Here is a 14,231-nt window from a genome sequence, read left to right on the forward strand (position 1 = left end):
CCCTCCCCGCCCTTCCCGGAGCAAAGCTTGAGACTCCCACCGGGAGGAGTCAGAGCGGCTGTGAGGCGTAGGCCGCAACCTCCGGCTCAGCTTTAGGGGAACCGGGAAACCCCCTCCCCACACTTTTAGAGATGCTTGTGGCGGGGGAATCGCCCATCCTGAGAGGGGATCTGTACCCGTAAGTCCGAAACCTGCTGTGATCCGGGGAGCTGTAACAGAGCCTTGAATCTGTGTTTCTCTTGATACCCTATCATTCTTTTCCAGAAAACATGATTCTGAGTGACCCAGACCTGCAGCATGAGGACCTGAACTTCCTCAGTCGAAGCCAGCGTTACGAGGTGGCTGTTAAGAAGAGCGCCACCACGGTGAAGAAGATAAGGGAGTTTGGCCTCGCAGACCCAGATGAAATCCTGTGGTTTAAAAAGTAGGTATGCGGAGCTTTCCCGTGGAGGATCCGAGGTAACTAACCCGACTAGTATCCCTGAGGATGCAGGTTGGACCCCTGGCCTCCCTGAGTGGGTTAAGGATCAGGAGTTGCAGTGAGCTGTTGCAGGTCTGCAGCTGCTGCTCGAATTTGACCTCTAGCCTGGGAACTTCCATATGCAGCTGGTGTGGCGCTAAAAAGACAAAAAAGACCCCCCCCCCCAAAAAAAGGTACGTGTGTCTTAGTTTACATCAAGTGCCCAAGCCCAAACTAAAGCCACAATCTGTGGTGTCCTTTTTCTCTTGTTTGGCGTTTGAAGACTCAAATTGGCATATTTTCACACCACTTTAAAGTTGTAAGTATGAGAAATAAGGTTTCCGCTTACATTTAAGCCTTTTCAGTGGATGACATTTGTACAAAGCTTATAATGGAGATGCTGTAATAGGATTTCAAGAATCATACAAATTCTGTCCACGTGTGTCAATTTTGAGTGATTTAAATGCAGAATGACTTTGCTGTTTGTAAGAAGGAGGCCTGCTGAATCTAGAAGCTAAATTGGGAAGGAATTTTTTTTCTCAGCTGCAAAGACCAAACATTTAAATATTTTAGAGCAATAACAGATTGTATTTTCACATGATAGTGTAGCTCTTGAGTTTAATAATGGAAAATAGGGATGGATGAAAAAGAACTTGAGTCAAACCTCAGAATGGATATAAGGATTCAGCATTTTTTAATCTGGTAACGGTGTTTAAATGGCTCTTATGTGAGTGAATAGACACCTCATAAAACATGCCTTGGTCCTACTCTTGAAAACTGACCTTTTTTCAGACCATCTGCTTTTGGTTGTGTTTTTTTCATTAGAAAGAAAACACAAACTTTTTTTTGTTTGTCTTTAAACAGTATAATTATAGGAACCTAGTACAAGATTCCTTTGGCCTATAACATCTCTTAACAGTTTTTGTTTGTTCCTGTTTTAGGTTCCTACATATTAGGTTTTAGGTTTCTACATTTTAGAACTCCACTATTTTCATCAATAAAGAGCAAATGAGGAGTTCCCGTTGTGGCCCAGCGGTAATGAACCTGACTAGGATCTGTGAGGACCTGGGTTTGATCCCTGGCCTTGATCAGTGGGTTAATGATCCGGCATTGCCATGAGCTGTGGTGTGGGTCATGGACAAGGCTCCGATCTGGCGTTGCTGTGGCTGTGGTGTAGACCAGCAGCTATAGCTCAACCCCTAGCCTGGGAACCTCCATACGCCTCAGGTGTGGCCCTAAAAAAAAGGCAAAGAGTAAATAATGTGAATGGTACTTATTTAAGAGCCAAGAAAAGTGGAACATGGTACAGGTTCTGCCTTTTTGTAGCAATAGTCATTATTCCTTTTTACTGCTGCCTTTAATACATTTGGTATCTAATTATTTTTAACTCCATCGGGTTATTATTTTCAAGAGGAAATGATTTACTTTGACCCTTAGGATCACACTCAGAACTCCTTTCCATTTTGGTTATAAAAACATGGTTAATTTATTTTCGATAGCCTAAATCAGAGTACTTAGCAACTTCCAAATGCTCTTTTTTTTTTTTTTTTTTTTTAATTTTTCAAGTTTGTAACCCCTGGCTGTGAGGCTATCGAGGTGGAATAACTCCTAGCTTCTGTTTCTGATTTACCTGAGTTGGGTTTGTCACCTCGTTAGTATGATTTAATTCTTCCCTTAAAACAGCACGGAAGAGGTGGTTGGGTTGGTTTGACTTTTGTATGGTGAATGCAGTGTGTTTCAGAGGGTGGTTGGAAGATTTTATAACCTTGGTGGTTCCTGATGTGTAACCAGACTCCAGTGAAGTCCCAACAGAACAAGGTCCTTTATGTAAGTTAAAGATCACTGGACACCAGCCAGTTGTTTTCTTTATCGTTTTTTATGACACAGCCCTTTCTGCTTGGGGAGTAACTTTGGCATACCCTTTGACATCTCTCCAGTATTTCTGAGATAGGACAGGGAGGTCACTTTATTAGAGAAAGGGATTGCAAATTAGTCTTTGCAATTCCCCAACACTATCAATTGTCCCTCATGCCCGGGTTTCATGGGTCACTAACAGAGTTAACTGTGATAGACCATAAATAGTGAGATAGGCACCAGATTTCTTTGTTTCTTTCTTTCTTTTTTTTTTTTTTTTTTTTTTTTTTGTCTTTTTAGGGCTGTACCTGCGGCACCTGGAGGTTCCAGGATGGGGTCCAATCAGAGCTGTAGCTGCCGGCCTACACCACCACCGTAGCAATGCAGGATCCAGGCCTCGACTTCAACTCTACACCACAGCTCACGGCAGCGCCTGATCCCCAACCCACTGAGTGAGACCAAGGATCGAACCTGTGTCCTCGTGGATACTAGTCGGATTCGTTTCCACTGAGCCATGACGGGAACTCCCCTCATGAGAAAATTTTGAAATAGGCTAACATATTTGTAAAGTACTTTGAAATTTCTCAACTCAAGCCGTGAAAGAACCCTCCTCTCCATCCCTCGGGAAAATAAGATTGCTCTTTGCAGAATGTAAACGTTTCCTAGTCTCCTTGTCTGTAATTTTGTCTTTTAACTGTACTGTCTGCTATGAAAAAAAGTGAAGTAGCCTTAAAAGTAACTTAAAATTTTATTTATTTATTTATTTATTTTGTCTTTTTGCTTTTTTCCAGGGCCGCTCCTGTGGCACATGGAGGTTCCCAGGGTAGGGGTCTAATAGGAGCTGTAGCCACCGGCCTACACCACAGCCCCAGCAACGCAGGATCCGAGCCGCGTCTGCGACGACCCACACCACAGCTCACGGCAGGGCCGGATCCTTAACCCACTGAGCAAGGCCAGGGATCGAACCCTCAACCTCATGGCTCCTAGTCGGATTCGTTAACCACTGCGCCACGACAGGAACTCCTTGCTTTTTGTTTAAAGTTCTATTGAAGTATAGTTAATTTACAAGGCTGTGATCATTTCTGCTGTACAGCCAAGTCCTTCTTAGGTTTTTAAAGCCCGTTCCTTGAAAAGCATCTTGAAGAGGGATTAGACATAACTTAAAAACGAGAGCTCAGGAGTTCCCATCCTGGCTCAGCAGAAACAAATCGACTAGCATCCTGAAGACGCAGGTTGGATCCCTGGCCTCGCTCAGTGGGTTGAGGATCAGGCGTTGCCGTGAGTTGTGATGTAGGTTGCAGGTGTGGCCTCGATCTGGCGTTGCTGTGGCTGTGGCGTAGGCTGGCAGCTACAGCTCCGATTTGGCTCCTAGCCTGGGAACCTCCATATGCCATGGGTGTGGCCCTAAAAAGACAAACGAAAGAAAAAAAACAAAGACCTCAGATTCTATTCTTGAATTGACTTTCAAGTAGCCTCTAAAAAAAAAAAAAAAAAAAATCTTGGAAGTATTTGATGGTTTTTGTGTCACATAAGCTCTCAGTTTCCTAGAGAGATTTTGTGTCAACATCATTTTTATCACTGCAGAGCCTCCTCAGTTGCCTTGAGGGAATAAGAGTGTCTTATATTGCCCCTGTTTTTAGCACCTGAATTACTGCTTCTGTTTCTCAGAAGTTCTTGCAAGTTCTTTCCTCTGTTAGTAAAACATGCCTTTTAGGGAGGGCTGTGGTGCTCTTGCCTTTGAGGGACTGGTTTCTGCATTTGTTCCCTCTTTATCCCGCTTCAGTGAGAAGGGTGTGTTTTGCAGAAGTGTGGTTGTGTGTCTGTAGCACAGCAGGAAGTTGCTGCTGATCAGAATTACTTGGAAGCCGACTCATCTCTTCGTTCCTCCACCACCTTTCCCCTCATTCTCTCCTTTTAGTGTAAATTAACATTTGATATTTATGTAAAAATTACAGAGCCTCAGGGTTTAAAAGCTTTTTTGGGGGTGGGGGGTGTGTGTCATTTTTGGCCCCCTGAGGCACATGGAGTTGCCAGGGGCCAGGGATCAGATCGGAGCCACATTTGCGACCTGAGCTTCGGCAACACCGGATCCCCAGCCCATTGTGCCTGGTCGGGGATCAAACCCGCATCGCAGTGGCTCCCCAGACACTCCCGCCGAGCCCATTGTGTCACAGTGGGAGGTCCTAAAAAGCATTTTTGATGTCGGCTAGTCCAGGTGTTCCTTGGATGTTTGAGTCTGTCCCCAGCATCCTTGAAAGGTGGTGGAATGGCTTCAGGGCCTCCCCCAGAGGGAGTGGGCAGCCTGTCCGCCTGTCCCCCTTTCCCTCCGTTCATGCTCTGCTCGTTGTGCAGGCCAGGATAGGCCGGTGGCGACACTGCTGCTCCGCCAGCCCTTGAAAAGTTGCGAGGGTCAGTTGGATGGTAGTTGTTTTGTACTCAAGCTCTTTACATAGCTAGATGCACCAGGGCAGAGCCCTGGAAAACCTGTGGCACGGCATTGCCAAGACCGAATAGTGCATGTGTCACCTCTGCTAACCACTTCACATGTTCTGTTTTAGAAGAAAATCGTTGAGAACTGACTTCATCGTGATTAGAGTTCTCGTAACCTGGAAGAATTTTCAGACTGTGACAGGTTTTTCATGTGCCCCCATTGCCCGCTCACTCAGCTGTAAGCTTTGGAGGCCTTGAGGCCTTGGTGCCTTGGTGCTGGAGGGTGTGTCTCTACCGTCCTGGACATCGGGTCCCTTTACTAGGGGGAGATAGTGTAAGTTTTTCTTCTGGAGGACATTTCGTTAACAGCTCAACACGTAAGTGTTCTATGGAGTCCCCTTTGATTTCCAAAATAAGTAAACCCTGAAAATAAAGCAAAAACAAGCGCACACTCGCCAAAATCGAACCAACAGATAATACCCACAAATCCGTAAACAAGGCCTTTTGAGGCTACAACATGAGTAGATTTGCTTCCTGGACTAAGTGTAAAATTCAGAATTCTGGTCCCGAAATGACTACGAGGAGAGGAGATACCACTAGCTTCTGCTGTTGGCTTGTGAGACAGTAAAAATGGTGACTGTTGCTCTGAATTTCCGAAGCAGGGGGGTTAAGTTTTCCTGACCTTTCCCCCGAGGGCCCGGCCGTCTGCCAAGAATGGTGGTAGAATGCAGTTTCTGGCGTAAGGCTGAGATGCTTTTTTCTTCTCTCCTGTAGACTGCATTTGGTCAATTTTGTGGAACCTGTGGGCCTCAATTACTCCATGTTTATTCCTACCTTGCTGAGCCAGGGCACCACTGCTCAGAGGGAGAAATGGCTGCCTCCGTCCAAACGACTGGAGATCATTGGCACCTACGCCCAGACGGAGCTGGGCCACGGTTAGTCCGCGTTGGAGGGTCAGTGGGTTACCCACCTCAGGACCTCAATTAACAAATGACTCCTGGCGTTTCGATTTTTCTTTTTTTTTTTTTTTTTTTTTTTCCGTTTGGGATTTTGTTTTTAAACTGTTAAATCTTAAAATAAAATCCAGCCTCTCGTTTTCTCATAGCTCATCTGCTCAGACACTGGTTCAAGACTCTGGCCTGAAACGTCTGCCCTTGTTATTTTTGTGAAGCCTCTTCCCATTGTTGGATACACCCGCAGAAATGGGCGTCGAGCATTTTGGGAAGATGGGGTTGGAAGTGGCACAGAGCTCCCAGTTGTGTTGGTGTCTGATTGATGAAGGACTCGGTTGGAAGTTCTTAAGCGGGTTCATGACCCAGCAACATCCAGGCGCTGCCTCTTGGCTTTCATGAAGTCGAAGATGTGGAGTTTACTGGGCAGAGGGTTAGAGCAGTGAGGTGTCTTAGTCCCACTAGCAAGGTGGCGAGGTGATTCGGGAAAAAAGTCCCCGATTCTCTTCATTTTTTTTCTTAGACATTTTTCTATACACGGCCATGGGCTTTGTGTTACCCGTAATTCTTGGTTATGTGGGTCCCCAAAACCTGGCCCTTTTCAGAAAGTTTTGGGTTTGGGTTTGTTTGCACAGACGAGGCCCTGGACAGATTGGAGGGTCTTGAATCTGAGCTGCGCGGTCTCGTTCCAAATTACCACGATGCTTGTGTTATGTAAACCAAGGAATGTAAAGACAGGGGTGAGAGAAGGATGCAGACGGCAGGAAAGCTGCTTTTGTGTGTGGGATGCGGTGCCTTCTGACTTGTGAATCGGTTTAAGGCTGTGCTTTATCATGACACCCGTGGGCACAGCAGATTCTGGTCACTGATGTGCTTGTAGGACACTGCCAAACAGCCGGGACCGCTTCAGGCTGACCCGTAAGGACACGACAGGCCTGAGGGGTCATAAAATCTCCCTCTCTTGGAGAGTGTGGGGTGTTTTGTAATCTTGAATTCGCTTCGTGGCACAGAAACCCTCGGTTTTAGTGTTGGCCTTGCATCGATTTGACTTTTCACAATCATGCTGTTTGCAGGAGGCGTAAGATGTGTAAACACTGCTGAGACTAAATGAGCCTAAAGGGTGTACCTTTTGTGGGTCTGATCTTTCTGTCCCTGTTGATAAAGTACGTTCCAAATCTGTACCTGAGGGAAGAGAGGAGAAAAGGAAGGCTCGAACCTGGCGGGTTTGAGGAGCCCAGGATATTGGACGACGGTCTTGGCTCAGGGCGAGTTTGTGTTTGTTAGTTTTCCTTCCCTTCTTTTTTCTAGTTTTCACACTAAGTAAATCACAGAGATTGAGACAAGGTTGTGTTGGAACCAGCTTTGTCTTAATCTCTGTGGTTTACTTAGGGGAGGAAGTTTTAAAATTCGGGCTCGTTGCTTGCCAGAACTTTGTCAGTTCGTACTGGCGGTGCCTCGCTGACTGCTGCTCTTTTCCGGGGAAGCCAGTCAGTGGGTTCGTTAATTTGCATCCTGTGCTGCTGTCATGTTACACAGACTATATAAAAAGTAGTTCAAGGCCAAAGGCAACTGGTCCAGGAGGAAGATTTGACTATTTTAAGTGCTGAGACTTTGAAACCTTAATGGGTCAACAATAATTCTCTAAAATGTTCTCACAGACTTGGATGGAACTTGGTGGCCGCTTTGCTCAGCTTTATTCCAGGATCCTCCGGAATCTTAACATTCAACCACCTGCAGAAAGTCTAGGTCACCAGTTTCCGCTCTTCCCTCTGGAATATGTGGTCTCTCCTCTAAGTACACACTTGTCTCTAAGTCCCAACACACTTCTGGTCTGTGGGTCTGTGGGTCTGTGAGCCTCAGAGGCAGAGGCCTGGGCCCAGGAGGGCGCCTTCTCCCTGGGGTTCCGGTGCTCCGGGGACAGTCTGGAACGTGGTGCAGCATTGCCCATCCTGACCTTGCTTCTCCAGGTCACAAAGCGGGTGGTACGTTTGGTCTTCACAAGGATCCAGTGGTTTCAAGCCCTGGCTGCTGAATAGGGATTCTTCTTGCCTTTTCTTTTGTTGTTACCATTCTTATTACAATTATGAAGGAGAATAGAGCTTAGTTGGTACCTGCGTATCATCCTTGAAGGTGGCATAGTCCCTTTGCAAATTCCCATCACGTAACATCGACACAGGAAAGAGTGCACCTTCCTTCCTTGGAACCTTGAAAACTAAGTGGTGAGCTTGATGCCCAGAGTCACTCACCTTCCTCTCCCGGTGTGTCACTGCCGCGTCCCTCCAGCAGACTCCCAGCCCCTTGGTCCCAGAGCGATTCGCTTCCCTCTTGACCTTCCCGTGAGACTGACTTGCTCCCTGGGTGTTCCAGTTTCCCCGCTGTTGGTAATGAGAGTCCAGACTTCTTTACGAAAACTCTGTTTCCGGGCCGTGCCTTTGGACGCTCTTTCTCAGAAATGAATGCGCTTGAAGGGATTGAGCACCTGACAGCTTTGTGTTGCGCCATGGAAGACATAGAGCAAGTTGGGGCGTATTTAAGCAATTTATTAGTGTACTTGTGTCTCCACAGCCCCATCAACACAATTACTAGTTTTTTGCCGTTTTAATATATATCTAAGAGTTAAAAGTTTATGGAGTTTTTTTGTTTGGGTTGGGTTTGGTTTTTGCTCTTTCAGGCCGCACTCGTGGCATGTGGAAGTTCCCAGGCTAGGGGTGGAGTTGGAGCTACAGCTGCTGGCCACAGCCACAGCCACGCGGGATCCGAGCCACATCTGCAACCTACAGCACAGTGCACAGCAACACTGGGTCCCCGACCCCCTGAGCAAGGCCAGGGATCGAACCCTCATCCTCCTGAATGCCAGTCGGATTGGTTTCCCTAAGAGTTAAAGTTTTAATTTTCCCTTGCTAGTGAGCCTGGGTGTTCCAGGTTTTGGTTTACTGCTTGCACATCCCGTGGATAATTGAGGTTTTTCTCCTTTGAGTACTGAATACATGGAATCTGCATGTTGATCTCATGAGGTTGTGTTACATCCTTCCAATATTTTTCCTGTTGCCTCTGCATCCTTGGAGTTTCGCTTGTGGCTCAGCGGTAGTAAAACCCGACTAGAATCCGTGAGGACTTGGGTTTGATCTCTGGCCTCACTCTGGGTTAAGGATCCGGCGTTGTCCTGAGCTGTGGTGTAGGTCGCAGACGGGGCTCGGATCCCATGTGGCTGTGGTTGTGGTGTAAGCCAGTGACTACAGTTCCAATTCGACCCCTAGCCTGGGAACCTCCATATGCTGCAGGTGCTTTAAAAAAAATAAAAAAAAAAAAAGGTTTGCGTTCTTCTCTGGGTGGAGATAAATTTCCTTCTTCCCATATCTGGGATAATTATCTTCTATTTTATTCCTTTTTTCGTTTTTGTTTGATTTGTGTTTAATGCTTTGACTTGGGTATAATGAGTGAATCCCATCCTGTTTTTATGTTTATCAGCCAGTAGGTCTTTCCCCTTGTTTAGTTCTTTCTGGTTCATCTTAGGGTTTTATAATAGTTTCAATTAATTTCTGGAACTTGAAATATGTTGATTTGCTTTTCTCCTAGCGTCGTAAACTTTGGCTCAGTATTGCTTCTTAAGATAAAAAAAAAAGATTTTAAAATCTGATAGGATAAGCCTACCATGTTGTATTTCAAGATATATGTATTCAGTGTTCTTGCATGTTATTCTTCCAGATAAGTTCTGATCTCAGTTTGCCAAGTTCTAAAACGTATTCTATAGGAATTTAAAACCTGTGTTACATTAACTCCCTGTATTTTCTTAGGAAGGATTAATTTTACTTAGTCCTCTCAGCCAAGGATTAGCACTCTTTCCTGTTATTCATATCTTTTATTCATCCTATTAAATATATTTTTTCTAATTCAGTCTTTAATATCCTGAACTAAATTACTTAAATTTTTTAAATATTTTGTTGCTATTATAAATCACCTTTTTCTTTACTGGGGTTTTTCTCTGAATGATTCTAATGAGTAAGAATGAAGTGATTTTTTTTCCTTATAGCCTACAGCTTTTCTCAATTCATTTATCACTAATGCTTTCTTTTGTTATTGATTTCCTAGGATTATAATCATACTGTCCATGGAGATACTATTTTTGAATTCTTCCTTTCCCATATATTACTTTTTTTTTTTTTTTTTCTTTTTAGGGCTGCACCGACAGCATATGGAGGTTCCCAGGCTAGGGGTCAAATCAGAGCTGGAGCCGCCAGCCTATGCCACAGCCACAGCAACACAGGATCCAAGTGGCATCTGCAACTTACACCACAGCTCACGGCAATACCAGATTTGTAACCCACTGAGCGAGGCCAGGGATTGAACCCACAGCCTCATGGTTCCTAGTCGTATACGTTTCCACTGTGCCACCACAGGAACTCCCCCTGTATGTTATTAACCTAACTATTGTGTCCTCAGATTTGACTGCCAGCCATCCCAGCCCCGAATCCTGTAGGAGAGACTGGGAGGGCCTTTTGGTGTTAACAGTTTTTAAAGAATTGACTCTAACTCTTTATGAAGTAAAATGTTGGTGGAGTTCCCATCGTGGCTCAGTGGTTAACGAATCCAACTAGGAACCATGAGGTTGTGGGTTCAGTCCCTGCCCTTGCTCAGTGGGTTAACGATCCGGCCTTGCCGTGAGCTGTGGTGTAGGTTGCAGACTTGGCTCGGATCCTGCGTTGCTGTGGCTCTGGCGTAGGCTGGTGGCTATGGCTCTGATTAGACCCCTAGCCTGGGAACCTCCATATGCCACGGGAGCGGCCCAAAGAAATAGCAAAAAGACAAAAAAATAAATAAAAATAAAATGTTGGTGCCTTGCAACTTTAAAATTATTGTAAAATAATATCTTTGTTATGATAAAGATGACAACACATACTTGATATGAGTCAAACTATCCAGGTCACTTTCTCCTTGTAATATTTCTGCATTTCATCCACTTTTTTTTTTTTTTTTTTTTTTTTGTCTTTTTGCCATTTCTTGGGCTGCTCCTGTGCCATATGGAGGTTCCCAGGCTAGGGGTCCAATCGAAGCTATAGCTGCCGGCCTACACCAGAGCCACAGCAACGCAGGATCTGAGCCGCGTCTGCGACCTACCCCACAGCTCACAGCAATGCCGGATCCTTAACCCACTGAGCAAGGCCAGGGAACGAACCTGCAACCTCATGGTTCCTAGTCGGATTCGTTAACCACTGAGCCACGACGGGAACTCCTGCATTTCATCCACTTCTGAATAATCCTTATCCGAGTCAAAGGAGATGTTTTTTTTCTCCCGAACACGTTTCAGTTTCAGAACAGTGTCTGATTATAGTTGTTTTCCCCCTGCCCTGCTGAGAGGCTCGGGGGCGACCCTTGGCGTCCACCCTTATTCCTGATGCAGCACACCATGCCACCTGCCCTCGAGTCTGGAGGGAGCTTCCAAGCCGCTTCTCCTTCACCAGGAAGTGCTTGGTTTTCTAGTAGTGGCAGGTGGCGTCTCAGCGCTGAAAGTGGTTGAGTCCTGGGCACACATTTATTTTTCTCCCTCTGGACCACTCTTTTAAAAACAGGACAGTCGACATTCCTGTGTGTGAGTGAAAGGTATTGCCTCATCCCAGGAATGTGTTTTTCCGGGAATGTCGACTATTTTCTTAAGCTTTTTTTTTTTTGTGAAAATGATTCCGGATTCACAGGAGGTCACACCGAGAGCATGGAGATGTCTCGTGGACCTTTCACCTAGTTTGTGCCGTGGTGACATCTTGCAGGATTTCTGCTTGGATGCTTCCAAGTCTCGCTGCGGGTTTTGGCACGTCTTCCTGGTGTCCTCCCCACTGTCCTCAGCCCAGGTTGCGCTGGAAGACGGATTTGGCCAGAGATCCTTGCCCGCGTTTTGCCGTTATCCCTTTGCCCCGAAGACCCTTCACTCGTCTCAGCTTTCGTTTCTTTGTAAAACAAGGCCATTATTCATGCATTCTATGATTTTTTGCGTGTGTGGCTGGCTCGCTGAAAGCACAGCCCACTCCCCCGACACCCTCATGGGAAGACGGCACAGATCAGCCCTCCCGGAGCTCTCTGCCCTGACTGTTCTCCTTCTTAAGTGGAACAGACGGAGGGCTTTTGAAATTGAAATGTTCAGGCTTCTTTTTTTTTTTTTTAATTAATGGATTTTATTACATTTATAGTTGTACAGTGATCATCACAACCCGATTCTGTAGCATTTCCATCTCAAACCCCCCAGCCCTTCCCCCACCCTCATTTCTAAGATAATTAAAGAGCCAACGAAGAGCGGTATAGAATTGATTAATTTAGAGCTGAAAGTTAAATAAAATCCCATATGGAACTATTCCCATATTTAGAAATTTAGAAATCAGTTCATGGGAGTTCCCTGGTGGTATTGTGGTTAGGACGCAGCACTTTCACCACTACAGCCCAGGTTTGATCCCTGCTCTAGGAGGGCCCTAGAGCCCACATCCAGCCACTATACGCTGAGGCCTAAATAAATAAATAAATACATTCACCAAAAAAAGCCTAAAGCACCTGCAATTTTTTTTTTTATTGTCTTTTTAGGGCCACACACACAGCATATGGAGGTTCCCAGCCGAGGGGTCAAATTGAGCTACAGCTGGAGTTCCCGTCGTGGGCAGGGGTTAACGAATCCGACTAGGAACCATGAGGTTGCAGGTTCGATCCCTAACCTTGCCCAGTGGGTGAAGGATCCGGCGTTGCCGTGAGGTTGCAGACGCGGCTCGGATCCTGAGTTGCTGTGGCTCTGGTGTAGGCCGGTGGCTGCAGCTGTAATTAGACCCCTAGCCTGGGAACCTCCATATGCCGCGGGAGGGGCTCGAGGAAAAACAAAAAGACAAAATAAATAAATAGACAACTATCCTGTTCCTCCTGATTAGTGATAATTGCCCTGTAATTGTTATGGAGAGCTTGTTATGAATATGTCGTTTGTAAATATTATGTTCTTTACTAAAAAGTCACATCTTTTGATTTCTGAAATTATTTGGATGAAGAGCACTGTCAGTTTTTGTATTGTTTCAGCAGTAGGTGTAGCTCGATCTTTGCCAGGGATCTGAATGAAATGACCACAGTTATGTGAGGAATGTGGATTATCGCTGGATGTTTTGAGGACAAACAGAAAAGTTTCCAGCCCAGGAGCATTATTTAAATCAGAATCTGGAAAAAGTTTCTGCTGAGAGAACTACTGTCTCCGTTTTTCATTGGAGTAAATCATTTATTTCTTTGTTTCTTTTTGTCTTTTTAGGGCCGCACCCACGCCATGTAGAAGTTCCCAGGCTAGGGGTCAAATCGGAGCTGTAGGTGCCAGCCTACACCACCACAGCCACAGCAATGCCAGATCCAAGCCACGTCTGCAACCTGCACTACAGCTCACAGCCAGCGCCAGATCCTTCACCCACTGAGCGAGGCCAGGGATCGAACCTGCTTCCTCATGGATGCTAGTCAGATTTGTTAGTGCTGCGCTACAGCGGGAACTCCAAGAGTAAATCAGTTGAATTCTTCATTCCATCCAGCCTCTACACATTTTTTATTTTCTTTGCTTTAATTGCAAGGCTGGACTCCTCTGCCTCGCCCGTGTGGCTTCGTGCCGCACAGGCTTTGGAGTCGGAAGCCCGTCTCTGCCAAAATTAATTATTTTAGAGATGAGCAGTATTAGACTATACTTCTTAGCAATGTAAGAAACCTGGAAATTGCCAAGAGTCGTGAAGTAATACAGAAAGGGGCAGTGCTCCCGTCCGGGATGAAAGTCCCCCCGACTGATTCATGCTCGCAGGAGGTGTTCTTCCCTCCTCCCCTCGCTCTGTTTGTTCACGTTGCTGTTTCTCTCACACCTGATGACTCCTCTCTCAAATGCCCGTCCTTGGTATTTCTTTGAAGCTTTGTGCAGCGAGGACATCCTGGGCCTCTGGATCTGCACGTGGGCATGTTCCTGCCCACCTTGCTTCACCAGGCAACTGAGGAACAGCAGGAACGCTTCTTCATGCCCGCCTGGAACTTCAAGATCATTGGCACTTATGCTCAGACAGAGATGGGTCATGGTACGATGCATTCAGTCTACCTTCTGGGTCGGGGCGGGGGCTCTGCAAGCTTAGTGTGCATGGCGTGGCCCCCCGCGTGTCAGCAGTGGCCTCTCCACGTGCTGTGTAAGATCTGTCCAAATGGGATCTTGCTGCAGGGCCCAGGGTTTTCTCACACACAAGTCTCGGCATAGACGGCTCTGGTCCGTGGAAATTAAAGATGTTGTCACAGCTCCCTCGGTCATGGTTCCCCTTCAGCAGGTCAGGAATTACAGGTCTGGTTTTTCAAGCTCACTGACGGTGTATGGAATTGGTGCGCAGATAGACTTTGAACCCACCTCTCTCTCTCCACTCCTGTCTGATCACCTTTGCTATGACAGCCTAGGGAACGAGCACAGATCAGTAGCGTTCATGCCCTTTGACTTGCGAAACGAGTGGCTTCTGCAGCCACAGTCTGGCATTTTGTCCCTCGAGTTATTTGTGCCTTGATTCACTCAGGTG

The 14,231-nt window shown here is 46.2% G+C and overlaps 1 protein-coding gene across 7 annotated transcripts in view; it reads left to right on the forward strand.

Moving 5' to 3' along the window:
- ACOX1 (acyl-CoA oxidase 1, palmitoyl) overlaps positions 1-14,231 on the forward strand; it is a 28,638-nt gene that overhangs the window by 512 nt on the left and 13,895 nt on the right. Inside the window, exons 1-4 of one of the 7 annotated variants that reach the window (XM_021066019.1) lie at positions 123-178; positions 265-424; positions 5,519-5,679; positions 13,591-13,751. In XM_021066019.1, the coding sequence (XP_020921678.1) occupies positions 5,615-5,679; positions 13,591-13,751 (226 nt within the window). In that variant the 5' untranslated portion in view covers positions 123-178; positions 265-424; positions 5,519-5,614. 7 annotated transcript variants of the gene reach the window in all.

This window comes from Sus scrofa, chromosome 12 (genome assembly GCF_000003025.6).
Source record: "Sus scrofa isolate TJ Tabasco breed Duroc chromosome 12, Sscrofa11.1, whole genome shotgun sequence".
In the NCBI taxonomy this organism is placed as follows: Eukaryota; Metazoa; Chordata; class Mammalia; order Artiodactyla; family Suidae; genus Sus; species Sus scrofa.